Consider the following 16,195-nt stretch of genomic DNA (forward strand, 5'->3'; position numbering starts at 1 on the left):
CAACTTATATAGCCAACGATCGCGGAAATGCTCCCAAAATTATATCATAATGATATTCTTGCGCAAACTTGCTTTGTAACGCTTGTGGTGATGTCACAGTGGTTTTAGCTAGCCGCCAAGCACACCGCAGAGCTCTAAGGAAGCCTATTATTATCCCGCAATCGGTGCATGTGGTGATTTGCCGTAGATTAAATGTTTTCGTTAAAAATAAAGTTCAACCCATTTATCAAATAGTTTAGACTGATCTCCACTATACTTTCCCACCTTAGCTGGTGTAAGAAAGACTTGACTTTTCTCTGTAGCACGTATTCCATACGATGTACTCACCCAATGAGCACAAAATACACAAAGTAATTTCAGCAAATAAGCAACACCTAAAACTGAAGCATGTCTGTATCGGCCCACGCCGAGATCATGGCGGGAGATGACTGCAAATCTTCAAACGCTTCAGAAAAACGTAAAATAGCAAAAAGTGCAGTTGATGTGATAATTAATCATCTTCTCAGTTATTCGGATTTGCCACATCCCCCATGTATGCACATAACTTGTTGTTACAGTTGTATGAAAGAGAGCGTGTACAGACTAACTTGACATTTTCTGAGGTTTGCATTCATCAGAAACATCAAATATGTATTTTCGTAAAGTCGCAGTGCTCCTTGTAGCAGGTAAGCAAACCCCCGGGTAGCCAGGTGTAAATGTAAACTGGTTAGTTTGTCTTATCGCTTACCTGACAGTCTACATCATATGTTGAAACTGTCTTTTGACACTGACTGTCAATCTGTTGAAAAAACCCCCACAAACATGACATTCCATCTTGTCAAACTTTCAACATTTCAGTCAGGTAATATGAAGGTGCTGGCGTCCTTAAATATTTGGAACTTTTGTGAAGTGTGCATATAATGAGCCATGGGGGTGGTCATAGGGGTAAAGGACATGGAGGACACGGTGGTGGACATGGGGGCAAAGGACATAGAGGCGGCCATGGAGGAAAGGGGCACTTTGGATAAGCCATGTAGATGGTAAGTACGCGGTCAGTTCCCCGAAATTTGAAACTCTGTTTTCTGACGAGTTGGGAATGTACTTGTTCCCCAGAAATAGTCATTTCTAGGAACAAAATGATGTTCTTCGCCACTCTCAGTAAGACAAGCCTAATAGATTTTGCTGTGTCTTTATTTCAGAAAGGCGCGTGACAATGAAGTTTGTACTTGTCATTCCACTGCTGCTGGACAACGGGGATTTAAGTGACACAAAACATGATGATATTGTATTTTGTTTGATAAGACCTCCCAATAAAAAAACATCCGAGTTGTTGAATCCAAAAAGGCTTCATTTCTCTTGTATTTTCACCCGAGGAGCGCTAGCTTGAATGGATTTTGCATTGACCACCAATACCTTCATGTGAGACCAATTTGGCCTGAGACATTGATCAGGACTGCAGCTTTATCATCGCAGCTGACACGTTTCTTGCCCTATCTATCTCTGTTTACAACCAAATAACTTCAGTCTCATAAGTGAGCTCGTTGATTATCCCAGTTCAATAAACGTATATCGACAATGGTACGCAGACGAGATTAATACAATGTAAATTATGACTGCTAATTCTTTGCTATGTTTCGGGGCCAGGATTCAGTGACTATGCGTTGCATAGGCTATAAATGCGACTCACTCACACGTATGACACACCCGACGCATGTACTAGTAGGGAGTAATTGGGACTTGGCATTAGACACTTGTTGAGCTGATTAAACTGATTTGCTACTTCTAACCTAGCATGCTCTGTAGTTGCAGTTAAACATGTTAGCCAACTTGAACCTATCTCCTTTTGGGGAGTGGTTTTCACATTTTTCATGAAACAAGGATGTGTCGTCTCGCCAAATCACAGGCTATGTACCCTTGCTGTGACACAAAAGAGTGATTCTGTAACTTAGGTAGTTCATGTACACTCACTAAGTATGATTGTATTTTACCATGCTCTATTGCTGTAATCACTGAAGTAATCAAAGAACATGGTATAACTGGAATCATGATTAAAGCAGTGTTAAAACCAACTCACTTGCTCAGTCACTCACTAACTCATTCTAACTCACACACACATGGAAGAGAATATACATCAAAACGTCGAGCATAACTGTCAGATGCTTTTTATTCTTTGAGGCCGTGATGATACACGAATCACAATCAATACAATAGGTTATCGACTACACAGTGGATTCCCAGCATCCAGATTGTCATGTGACCATGTACTTTGGTTATCAATCCCCTTACACCTCTGGGCAGCTTCATCCGTGGTGGCCATGGCCTCCGTGACCGTGACCTCCGTGGCCATGACTTCCGTGACCATGTCCTCCATGTCCGTGACCACCATGTCCTCCATGACCACCGTGTCCGTGACCACCATGTCCTCCATGACCACCGTGTCCGTGACCACCATGACCGTGACCACTAGCCAAACCCAAAACGGCTGCCAGAGCTGGATAAAAAGCAAGACACACACCTCTTTACACATGATTAGACTTTCTCTACAGAGAAGTAAGCTTCTTGTAAACTGAAGTAAAACATATTCATGTGAGATATGTATAACACTGCATATATCTCTCGACAGGGCTGATTTTGATATCACAACATTCTCCATTCACATGCACATTTGATATCACAACATTCTCCATTCACATGCACACAAGTCCTTTTCATACAACTGCATGGGACATTGACTTTCGCCCCTTATAATTGCGGTAGACGAGACCATTAAAATCGTTAATGCATGATAAGGGCATGAAGATACTCACCAAGGCCAAGAAGTGCGGCGAAGTTGGAGAACTGCATATTGTCTTGTTTTGTCCTTCTGTGGTTAGTGAAAGGCAAAGGCTGATAGTTGTCTGTTGCTTCCAACTTATATAGCCAACGATCGCGGAAATGCTCCCAAAATTATATCATAATGATATTATTGCGCAAACTTGCTTTGTAACGCTTGTGGTGATGTCAAAGTGGTTTTAGCTAGCCGCCAAGCACACCGCAGAGCTCTAAGGAAACCTATTATTATCCCGCAATCGATGCATGTGGTGATTTGCCGTAGATTAAATGTTTTCGTTAAAAATAAAGTTCAACCCATTTATCAAATAGTTTAGACTGATTTCCACTATACTTTCCCACCTTAGCTGGTGTAAGAAAGACTTGACTTTTCTCTGTAGCACGTATTCCATACGATGTACTCACCCAATGAGCACAAAATACACAAAGTAATTTCAGCAAATAAGCAACACCTAAAACTGAAGCATGTCTGTATCGGCCCACGCCGAGATCATGGCGGGAGATGACTGCAAATCTTCAAACGCTTCAGAAAAACGTAAAATAGCAAAAAGTGCAGTTGATGTGATAATTAATCATCTTCTCAGTTATTCGGATTTGCCACATCCCCCATGTATGCACATAACTTGTTGTTACAGTTGTATGAAAGAGAGCGTGTACAGACTAACTTGACATTTTCTGAGGTTTGCATTCATCAGAAACATCAAATATGTATTTTCGTAAAGTCGCAGTGCTCCTTGTAGCAGGTAAGCAAACCCCCGGGTAGCCAGGTGTAAATGTAAACTGGTTAGTTTGTCTTATCGCTTACCTGACAGTCTACATCATATGTTGAAACTGTCTTTTGACACTGACTGTCAATCTGTTGAAAAAACCCCCACAAACATGACATTCCATCTTGTCAAACTTTCAACATTTCAGTCAGGTAATATGAAGGTGCTGGCGTCCTTAAATATTTGGAACTTTTGTGAAGTGTGCATATAATGAGCCATGGGGGTGGTCATAGGGGTAAAGGACATGGAGGACACGGTGGTGGACATGGGGGCAAAGGACATAGAGGCGGCCATGGAGGAAAGGGGCACTTTGGATAAGCCATGTAGATGGTAAGTACGCGGTCAGTTCCCCGAAATTTGAAACTCTGTTTTCTGACGAGTTGGGAATGTACTTGTTCCCCAGAAATAGTCATTTCTAGGAACAAAATGATGTTCTTCGCCACTCTCAGTAAGACAAGCCTAATAGATTTTGCTGTGTCTTTATTTCAGAAAGGCGCGTGACAATGAAGTTTGTACTTGTCATTCCACTGCTGCTGGACAACGGGGATTTAAGTGACACAAAACATGATGATATTGTATTTTGTTTGATAAGACCTCCCAATAAAAAAACATCCGAGTTGTTGAATCCAAAAAGGCTTCATTTCTCTTGTATTTTCACCCGAGGAGCGCTAGCTTGAATGGATTTTGCATTGACCACCAATACCTTCATGTGAGACCAATTTGGCCTGAGACATTGATCAGGACTGCAGCTTTATCATCGCAGCTGACACGTTTCTTGCCCTATCTATCTCTGTTTACAACCAAATAACTTCAGTCTCATAAGTGAGCTCGTTGATTATCCCAGTTCAATAAACGTATATCGACAATGGTACGCAGACGAGATTAATACAATGTAAATTATGACTGCTAATTCTTTGCTATGTTTCGGGGCCAGGATTCAGTGACTATGCGTTGCATAGGCTATAAATGCGACTCACTCACACGTATGACACACCCGACGCATGTACTAGTAGGGAGTAATTGGGACTTGGCATTAGACACTTGTTGAGCTGATTAAACTGATTTGCTACTTCTAACCTAGCATGCTCTGTAGTTGCAGTTAAACATGTTAGCCAACTTGAACCTATCTCCTTTTGGGGAGTGGTTTTCACATTTTTCATGAAACAAGGATGTGTCGTCTCGCCAAATCACAGGCTATGTACCCTTGCTGTGACACAAAAGAGTGATTCTGTAACTTAGGTAGTTCATGTACACTCACTAAGTATGATTGTATTTTACCATGCTCTATTGCTGTAATCACTGAAGTAATCAAAGAACATGGTATAACTGGAATCATGATTAAAGCAGTGTTAAAACCAACTCACTTGCTCAGTCACTCACTAACTCATTCTAACTCACACACACATGGAAGAGAATATACATCAAAACGTCGAGCATAACTGTCAGATGCTTTTTATTCTTTGAGGCCGTGATGATACACGAATCACAATCAATACAATAGGTTATCGACTACACAGTGGATTCCCAGCATCCAGATTGTCATGTGACCATGTACTTTGGTTATCAATCCCCTTACACCTCTGGGCAGCTTCATCCGTGGTGGCCATGGCCTCCGTGACCGTGACCTCCGTGGCCATGACTTCCGTGACCATGTCCTCCATGTCCGTGACCACCATGTCCTCCATGACCACCGTGTCCGTGACCACCATGTCCTCCATGACCACCGTGTCCGTGACCACCATGACCGTGACCACTAGCCAAACCCAAAACGGCTGCCAGAGCTGGATAAAAAGCAAGACACACACCTCTTTACACATGATTAGACTTTCTCTACAGAGAAGTAAGCTTCTTGTAAACTGAAGTAAAACATATTCATGTGAGATATGTATAACACTGCATATATCTCTCGACAGGGCTGATTTTGATATCACAACATTCTCCATTCACATGCACATTTGATATCACAACATTCTCCATTCACATGCACACAAGTCCTTTTCATACAACTGCATGGGACATTGACTTTCGCCCCTTATAATTGCGGTAGACGAGACCATTAAAATCGTTAATGCATGATAAGGGCATGAAGATACTCACCAAGGCCAAGAAGTGCGGCGAAGTTGGAGAACTGCATATTGTCTTGTTTTGTCCTTCTGTGGTTAGTGAAAGGCAAAGGCTGATAGTTGTCTGTTGCTTCCAACTTATATAGCCAACGATCGCGGAAATGCTCCCAAAATTATATCATAATGATATTATTGCGCAAACTTGCTTTGTAACGCTTGTGGTGATGTCAAAGTGGTTTTAGCTAGCCGCCAAGCACACCGCAGAGCTCTAAGGAAACCTATTATTATCCCGCAATCGATGCATGTGGTGATTTGCCGTAGATTAAATGTTTTCGTTAAAAATAAAGTTCAACCCATTTATCAAATAGTTTAGACTGATTTCCACTATACTTTCCCACCTTAGCTGGTGTAAGAAAGACTTGACTTTTCTCTGTAGCACGTATTCCATACGATGTACTCACCCAATGAGCACAAAATACACAAAGTAATTTCAGCAAATAAGCAACACCTAAAACTGAAGCATGTCTGTATCGGCCCACGCCGAGATCATGGCGGGAGATGACTGCAAATCTTCAAACGCTTCAGAAAAACGTAAAATAGCAAAAAGTGCAGTTGATGTGATAATTAATCATCTTCTCAGTTATTCGGATTTGCCACATCCCCCATGTATGCACATAACTTGTTGTTACAGTTGTATGAAAGAGAGCGTGTACAGACTAACTTGACATTTTCTGAGGTTTGCATTCATCAGAAACATCAAATATGTATTTTCGTAAAGTCGCAGTGCTCCTTGTAGCAGGTAAGCAAACCCCCGGGTAGCCAGGTGTAAATGTAAACTGGTTAGTTTGTCTTATCGCTTACCTGACAGTCTACATCATATGTTGAAACTGTCTTTTGACACTGACTGTCAATCTGTTGAAAAAACCCCCACAAACATGACATTCCATCTTGTCAAACTTTCAACATTTCAGTCAGGTAATATGAAGGTGCTGGCGTCCTTAAATATTTGGAACTTTTGTGAAGTGTGCATATAATGAGCCATGGGGGTGGTCATAGGGGTAAAGGACATGGAGGACACGGTGGTGGACATGGGGGCAAAGGACATAGAGGCGGCCATGGAGGAAAGGGGCACTTTGGATAAGCCATGTAGATGGTAAGTACGCGGTCAGTTCCCCGAAATTTGAAACTCTGTTTTCTGACGAGTTGGGAATGTACTTGTTCCCCAGAAATAGTCATTTCTAGGAACAAAATGATGTTCTTCGCCACTCTCAGTAAGACAAGCCTAATAGATTTTGCTGTGTCTTTATTTCAGAAAGGCGCGTGACAATGAAGTTTGTACTTGTCATTCCACTGCTGCTGGACAACGGGGATTTAAGTGACACAAAACATGATGATATTGTATTTTGTTTGATAAGACCTCCCAATAAAAAAACATCCGAGTTGTTGAATCCAAAAAGGCTTCATTTCTCTTGTATTTTCACCCGAGGAGCGCTAGCTTGAATGGATTTTGCATTGACCACCAATACCTTCATGTGAGACCAATTTGGCCTGAGACATTGATCAGGACTGCAGCTTTATCATCGCAGCTGACACGTTTCTTGCCCTATCTATCTCTGGTTACAACCAAATAACTTCAGTCTCATAAGTGAGCTCGTTGATTATCCCAGTTCAATAAACGTATATCGACAATGGTACGCAGACGAGATTAATACAATGTAAATTATGACTGCTAATTCTTTGCTACGTTTCGGGGCCAGGATTCAGTGACTATGCGTTGCATAGGCTATAAATGCGACTCACTCACACGTATGACACACCCGACGCATGTACTAGTAGGGAGTAATTGGGACTTGGCATTAGACACTTGTTGAGCTGATTAAACTGATTTGCTACTTCTAACCTAGCATGCTCTGTAGTTGCAGTTAAACATGTTAGCCAACTTGAACCTATCTCCTTTTGGGGAGTGGTTTTCACATTTTTCATGAAACAAGGATGTGTCGTCTCGCCAAATCACAGGCTATGTACCCTTGCTGTGACACAAAAGAGTGATTCTGTAACTTAGGTAGTTCATGTACACTCACTAAGTATGATTGTATTTTACCATGCTCTATTGCTGTAATCACTGAAGTAATCAAAGAACATGGTATAACTGGAATCATGATTAAAGCAGTGTTAAAACCAACTCACTTGCTCAGTCACTCACTAACTCATTCTAACTCACACACACATGGAAGAGAATATACATCAAAACGTCGAGCATAACTGTCAGATGCTTTTTATTCTTTGAGGCCGTGATGATACACGAATCACAATCAATACAATAGGTTATCGACTACACAGTGGATTCCCAGCATCCAGATTGTCATGTGACCATGTACTTTGGTTATCAATCCCCTTACACCTCTGGGCAGCTTCATCCGTGGTGGCCATGGCCTCCGTGACCGTGACCTCCGTGGCCATGACTTCCGTGACCATGTCCTCCATGTCCGTGACCACCATGTCCTCCATGACCACCGTGTCCGTGACCACCATGTCCTCCATGACCACCGTGTCCGTGACCACCATGACCGTGACCACTAGCCAAACCCAAAACGGCTGCCAGAGCTGGATAAAAAGCAAGACACACACCTCTTTACACATGATTAGACTTTCTCTACAGAGAAGTAAGCTTCTTGTAAACTGAAGTAAAACATATTCATGTGAGATATGTATAACACTGTATATCTCTCGACAGGGCTGATTTTGATATCACAACATTCTCCATTCACATGCACATTTGATATCACAACATTCTCCATTCACATGCACACAAGTCCTTTTCATACAACTGCATGGGACATTGACTTTCGCCCCTTATAATTGCGGTAGACGAGACCATTAAAATCGTTAATGCATGATAAGGGCATGAAGATACTCACCAAGGCCAAGAAGTGCGGCGAAGTTGGAGAACTGCATATTGTCTTGTTTTGTCCTTCTGTGGTTAGTGAAAGGCAAAGGCTGATAGTTGTCTGTTGCTTCCAACTTATATAGCCAACGATCGCGGAAATGCTCCCAAAATTATATCATAATGATATTATTGCGCAAACTTGCTTTGTAACGCTTGTGGTGATGTCAAAGTGGTTTTAGCTAGCCGCCAAGCACACCGCAGAGCTCTAAGGAAACCTATTATTATCCCGCAATCGATGCATGTGGTGATTTGCCGTAGATTAAATGTTTTCGTTAAAAATAAAGTTCAACCCATTTATCAAATAGTTTAGACTGATTTCCACTATACTTTCCCACCTTAGCTGGTGTAAGAAAGACTTGACTTTTCTCTGTAGCACGTATTCCATACGATGTACTCACCCAATGAGCACAAAATACACAAAGTAATTTCAGCAAATAAGCAACACCTAAAACTGAAGCATGTCTGTATCGGCCCACGCCGAGATCATGGCGGGAGATGACTGCAAATCTTCAAACGCTTCAGAAAAACGTAAAATAGCAAAAAGTGCAGTTGATGTGATAATTAATCATCTTCTCAGTTATTCGGATTTGCCACATCCCCCATGTATGCACATAACTTGTTGTTACAGTTGTATGAAAGAGAGCGTGTACAGACTAACTTGACATTTTCTGAGGTTTGCATTCATCAGAAACATCAAATATGTATTTTCGTAAAGTCGCAGTGCTCCTTGTAGCAGGTAAGCAAACCCCCGGGTAGCCAGGTGTAAATGTAAACTGGTTAGTTTGTCTTATCGCTTACCTGACAGTCTACATCATATGTTGAAACTGTCTTTTGACACTGACTGTCAATCTGTTGAAAAAAACCCCACAAACATGACATTCCATCTTGTCAAACTTTCAACATTTCAGTCAGGTAATATGAAGGTGCTGGCGTCCTTAAATATTTGGAACTTTTGTGAAGTGTGCATATAATGAGCCATGGGGGTGGTCATAGGGGTAAAGGACATGGAGGACACGGTGGTGGACATGGGGGCAAAGGACATAGAGGCGGCCATGGAGGAAAGGGGCACTTTGGATAAGCCATGTAGATGGTAAGTACGCGGTCAGTTCCCCGAAATTTGAAACTCTGTTTTCTGACGAGTTGGGAATGTACTTGTTCCCCAGAAATAGTCATTTCTAGGAACAAAATGATGTTCTTCGCCACTGTCAGCAAGACAAGCCTAATAGCTTTTGCTGTGTCTTTATTTCAGAAAGGCGCGTGACAATGAAGTTTGTACTTGTCATTCCACTGCTGCTGGACAACGGGGATTTAAGTGACACAAAACATGATGATATTTTATTTTGTTTGATAAGACCTCCCAATAAAAAAACATCCGAGTTGTTGAATCCAAAAAGACTTCATTTCTCTTGTATTTTCACCCGAGGAGCGCTAGCTTGAATGGATTTTGCATTGACCACCAATACCTTCATGTGAGACCAATTTGGCCTGAGACATTGATCAGGACTGCAGCTTTATCATCGCAGCTGACACGTTTCTTGCCCTATCTATCTCTGTTTACAACCAAATAACTTCAGTCTCATAAGTGAGCTCGTTGATTATCCCAGTTCAATAAACGTATATCGACAATGGTACGCAGACGAGATTAATACAATGTAAATTATGACTGCTAATTCTTTGCTACGTTTCGGGGCCAGGATTCAGCGACTATGCGTTGCATAGGCTATAAATGCGACTCACTCACACGTATGACACACCCGACGCATGTACTAGTAGGGAGTAATTGGGACTTGGCATTAGACACTTGTTGAGCTGATTAAACTGATTTGCTACTTCTAACCTAGCATGCTCTGTAGTTGCAGTTAAACATGTTAGCCAACTTGAACCTATCTCCTTTTGGGGAGTGGTTTTCACATTTTTCATGAAACAAGGATGTGTCGTCTCGCCAAATCACAGGCTATGTACCCTTGCTGTGACACAAAAGAGTGATTCTGTAACTTAGGTAGTTCATGTACACTCACTAAGTATGATTGTATTTTACCATGCTCTATTGCTGTAATCACTGAAGTAATCAAAGAACATGGTATAACTGGAATCATGATTAAAGCAGTGTTAAAACCAACTCACTTGCTCAGTCACTCACTAACTCATTCTAACTCACACACACATGGAAGAGAATATACATCAAAACGTCGAGCATAACTGTCAGATGCTTTTTATTCTTTGAGGCCGTGATGATACACGAATCACAATCAATACAATAGGTTATCGACTACACAGTGGATTCCCAGCATCCAGATTGTCATGTGACCATGTACTTTGGTTATCAATCCCCTTACACCTCTGGGCAGCTTCATCCGTGGTGGCCATGGCCTCCGTGACCGTGACCTCCGTGGCCATGACTTCCGTGACCATGTCCTCCATGTCCGTGACCACCATGTCCTCCATGACCACCGTGTCCGTGACCACCATGTCCTCCATGACCACCGTGTCCGTGACCACCATGACCGTGACCACTAGCCAAACCCAAAACGGCTGCCAGAGCTGGATAAAAAGCAAGACACACACCTCTTTACACATGATTAGACTTTCTCTACAGAGAAGTAAGCTTCTTGTAAACTGAAGTAAAACATATTCATGTGAGATATGTATAACACTGTATATCTCTCGACAGGGCTGATTTTGATATCACAACATTCTCCATTCACATGCACATTTGATATCACAACATTCTCCATTCACATGCACACAAGTCCTTTTCATACAACTGCATGGGACATTGACTTTCGCCCCTTATAATTGCGGTAGACGAGACCATTAAAATCGTTAATGCATGATAAGGGCATGAAGATACTCACCAAGGCCAAGAAGTGCGGCGAAGTTGGAGAACTGCATATTGTCTTGTTTTGTCCTTCTGTGGTTAGTGAAAGGCAAAGGCTGATAGTTGTCTGTTGCTTCCAACTTATATAGCCAACGATCGCGGAAATGCTCCCAAAATTATATCATAATGATATTATTGCGCAAACTTGCTTTGTAACGCTTGTGGTGATGTCAAAGTGGTTTTAGCTAGCCGCCAAGCACACCGCAGAGCTCTAAGGAAACCTATTATTATCCCGCAATCGATGCATGTGGTGATTTGCCGTAGATTAAATGTTTTCGTTAAAAATAAAGTTCAACCCATTTATCAAATAGTTTAGACTGATTTCCACTATACTTTCCCACCTTAGCTGGTGTAAGAAAGACTTGACTTTTCTCTGTAGCACGTATTCCATACGATGTACTCACCCAATGAGCACAAAATACACAAAGTAATTTCAGCAAATAAGCAACACCTAAAACTGAAGCATGTCTGTATCGGCCCACGCCGAGATCATGGCGGGAGATGACTGCAAATCTTCAAACGCTTCAGAAAAACGTAAAATAGCAAAAAGTGCAGTTGATGTGATAATTAATCATCTTCTCAGTTATTCGGATTTGCCACATCCCCCATGTATGCACATAACTTGTTGTTACAGTTGTATGAAAGAGAGCGTGTACAGACTAACTTGACATTTTCTGAGGTTTGCATTCATCAGAAACATCAAATATGTATTTTCGTAAAGTCGCAGTGCTCCTTGTAGCAGGTAAGCAAACCCCCGGGTAGCCAGGTGTAAATGTAAACTGGTTAGTTTGTCTTATCGCTTACCTGACAGTCTACATCATATGTTGAAACTGTCTTTTGACACTGACTGTCAATCTGTTGAAAAAAACCCCACAAACATGACATTCCATCTTGTCAAACTTTCAACATTTCAGTCAGGTAATATGAAGGTGCTGGCGTCCTTAAATATTTGGAACTTTTGTGAAGTGTGCATATAATGAGCCATGGGGGTGGTCATAGGGGTAAAGGACATGGAGGACACGGTGGTGGACATGGGGGCAAAGGACATAGAGGCGGCCATGGAGGAAAGGGGCACTTTGGATAAGCCATGTAGATGGTAAGTACGCGGTCAGTTCCCCGAAATTTGAAACTCTGTTTTCTGACGAGTTGGGAATGTACTTGTTCCCCAGAAATAGTCATTTCTAGGAACAAAATGATGTTCTTCGCCACTGTCAGCAAGACAAGCCTAATAGCTTTTGCTGTGTCTTTATTTCAGAAAGGCGCGTGACAATGAAGTTTGTACTTGTCATTCCACTGCTGCTGGACAACGGGGATTTAAGTGACACAAAACATGATGATATTTTATTTTGTTTGATAAGACCTCCCAATAAAAAAACATCCGAGTTGTTGAATCCAAAAAGACTTCATTTCTCTTGTATTTTCACCCGAGGAGCGCTAGCTTGAATGGATTTTGCATTGACCACCAATACCTTCATGTGAGACCAATTTGGCCTGAGACATTGATCAGGACTGCAGCTTTATCATCGCAGCTGACACGTTTCTTGCCCTATCTATCTCTGTTTACAACCAAATAACTTCAGTCTCATAAGTGAGCTCGTTGATTATCCCAGTTCAATAAACGTATATCGACAATGGTACGCAGACGAGATTAATACAATGTAAATTATGACTGCTAATTCTTTGCTACGTTTCGGGGCCAGGATTCAGCGACTATGCGTTGCATAGGCTATAAATGCGACTCACTCACACGTATGACACACCCGACGCATGTACTAGTAGGGAGTAATTGGGACTTGGCATTAGACACTTGTTGAGCTGATTAAACTGATTTGCTACTTCTAACCTAGCATGCTCTGTAGTTGCAGTTAAACATGTTAGCCAACTTGAACCTATCTCCTTTTGGGGAGTGGTTTTCACATTTTTCATGAAACAAGGATGTGTCGTCTCGCCAAATCACAGGCTATGTACCCTTGCTGTGACACAAAAGAGTGATTCTGTAACTTAGGTAGTTCATGTACACTCACTAAGTATGATTGTATTTTACCATGCTCTATTGCTGTAATCACTGAAGTAATCAAAGAACATGGTATAACTGGAATCATGATTAAAGCAGTGTTAAAACCAACTCACTTGCTCAGTCACTCACTAACTCATTCTAACTCACACACACATGGAAGAGAATATACATCAAAACGTCGAGCATAACTGTCAGATGCTTTTTATTCTTTGAGGCCGTGATGATACACGAATCACAATCAATACAATAGGTTATCGACTACACAGTGGATTCCCAGCATCCAGATTGTCATGTGACCATGTACTTTGGTTATCAATCCCCTTACACCTCTGGGCAGCTTCATCCGTGGTGGCCATGGCCTCCGTGACCGTGACCTCCGTGGCCATGACTTCCGTGACCATGTCCTCCATGTCCGTGACCACCATGTCCTCCATGACCACCGTGTCCGTGACCACCATGTCCTCCATGACCACCGTGTCCGTGACCACCATGACCGTGACCACTAGCCAAACCCAAAACGGCTGCCAGAGCTGGATAAAAAGCAAGACACACACCTCTTTACACATGATTAGACTTTCTCTACAGAGAAGTAAGCTTCTTGTAAACTGAAGTAAAACATATTCATGTGAGATATGTATAACACTGTATATCTCTCGACAGGGCTGATTTTGATATCACAACATTCTCCATTCACATGCACATTTGATATCACAACATTCTCCATTCACATGCACACAAGTCCTTTTCATACAACTGCATGGGACATTGACTTTCGCCCCTTATAATTGCGGTAGACGAGACCATTAAAATCGTTAATGCATGATAAGGGCATGAAGATACTCACCAAGGCCAAGAAGTGCGGCGAAGTTGGAGAACTGCATATTGTCTTGTTTTGTCCTTCTGTGGTTAGTGAAAGGCAAAGGCTGATAGTTGTCTGTTGCTTCCAACTTATATAGCCAACGATCGCGGAAATGCTCCCAAAATTATATCATAATGATATTATTGCGCAAACTTGCTTTGTAACGCTTGTGGTGATGTCAAAGTGGTTTTAGCTAGCCGCCAAGCACACCGCAGAGCTCTAAGGAAACCTATTATTATCCCGCAATCGATGCATGTGGTGATTTGCCGTAGATTAAATGTTTTCGTTAAAAATAAAGTTCAACCCATTTATCAAATAGTTTAGACTGATCTCCACTATACTTTCCCACCTTAGCTGGTGTAAGAAAGACTTGACTTTTCTCTGTAGCACGTATTCCATACGATGTACTCACCCAATGAGCACAAAATACACAAAGTAATTTCAGCAAATAAGCAACACCTAAAACTGAAGCATGTCTGTATCGGCCCACGCCGAGATCATGGCGGGAGATGACTGCAAATCTTCAAACGCTTCAGAAAAAAGTAAAACAGTAAAAAGTGCAGTTGATGTGATAATTAATCATCTTCTCAGTTATTCGGATTTGTAAAGGTGTGCCACATCCCCCATGTATGCACATAACTTGTTGTTACAGTTGTATGAAAGAGAGCGTGTACAGACTAACTTGACATTTTCTGAGGTTTGCATTCATCGGAAACATCAAATATGTATTTTCTTAAAGTCGCAGTGCTCCTTGTAGCAGGTAAGCAAACCCCCGGGTAGCCAGGTGTAAATGTAAACTGGTTAGTTTGTCTTATCGCTTGCATGACAGTCTACATCATATGTGAGAACTGTCTTTTGACACTGACTGTCAATGTGTTAAAAAAACCCCCACAAACATGACATTCCATCTTGTCAAACTTTCAACATTTCAGTCAGGTAATATGAAGGTGCTGGCGTCCTAAAATATTTGGAACTTTTGTGAAGTGTGCATATAATGAGCCATGGGGGTGGCCATGGGGGTAAAGGACATGGAGGACACGGTGGTGGACATGGGGGCAAAGGACATAGAGGCGGCCATGGAGGAAAGGGGCACTTTGGATAAGCCATGTAGATGGTAAGTACGCGGTCAGTTCCCCGAAATTTGAAACTCTGTTTTCTGACGAGTTGGGAATGTACTTGTTCCCCAGAAATAGTCATTTCTAGGAACAAAATGATGTTCTTCGCCACTCTCAGTAAGACAAGCCTAATAGATTTTGCTGTGTCTTTATTTCAGAAAGGCGCGTGACAATGAAGTTTGTACTTGTCATTCCACTGCTGCTGGGATTTAAGTGACACAAAACATGATGATATTGTATTTTGTTTGATAAGACCTCCCAATAAAAATACACCCGACTTGTTGAATCTAAAAAGACTTCATTTCTCTTGTATTTTCACCCGAGGAGCGCTAGCTTGAATGGATTTTGCATTGACCACCAATACCTTCATGTGAGACCAATTTGGCCTGAGACATTGATTAGGATTGCAGCTTTAGCACCGATTTTGTATTGAACACCAATACCTTTATGCGAGTCCATCTAGGCATGAGGCATTGGTCAGGATTTAGGCTGTGATCGCTGCTGATACGTACATGCCTGTACCGTCTTCTTCCTTTTGCTCCTCCCCGATCCCTCTCTATTGTAAATGTGTACTTGTCTGTAAGTGCTTAAAGTGGAATGAACTTGAAACTAAAGTGTTTAAATGATGTCTAGTGAAGTCCAACAATGAAACATTCGGATAAACATGATTTTGAAAAGAGATTATTAAATGAAATGTGTTGCATATTTGTGAAATGTATGTAAAGAGGAACTGTTAATTGG

General features: G+C 41.8%; 1 protein-coding gene across 1 annotated transcript in view; it reads right to left on the minus strand.

Moving 5' to 3' along the window:
- LOC137267798 (uncharacterized) overlaps positions 1–13,971 on the minus strand; it is a 60,267-nt gene extending 46,296 nt beyond the window's left edge. Inside the window, exons 1-5 of the mRNA XM_067802237.1 lie at positions 13,806–13,971; positions 10,922–11,098; positions 8,038–8,214; positions 5,152–5,328; positions 2,266–2,442 (exon numbers count right to left, since the gene is read on the minus strand). Coding sequence (XP_067658338.1) covers positions 2,266–2,442; positions 5,152–5,328; positions 8,038–8,214; positions 10,922–11,098; positions 13,806–13,971 — 874 coding nt within the window. The remainder of the gene's footprint in view (positions 1–2,265; positions 2,443–5,151; positions 5,329–8,037; positions 8,215–10,921; positions 11,099–13,805) is intronic.
- Positions 13,972–16,195: the final 2,224 nt, after the last annotated feature.

This window comes from Haliotis asinina, chromosome 16 (genome assembly GCF_037392515.1).
Source record: "Haliotis asinina isolate JCU_RB_2024 chromosome 16, JCU_Hal_asi_v2, whole genome shotgun sequence".
NCBI lineage: Eukaryota > Metazoa > Mollusca > Gastropoda > Lepetellida > Haliotidae > Haliotis > Haliotis asinina.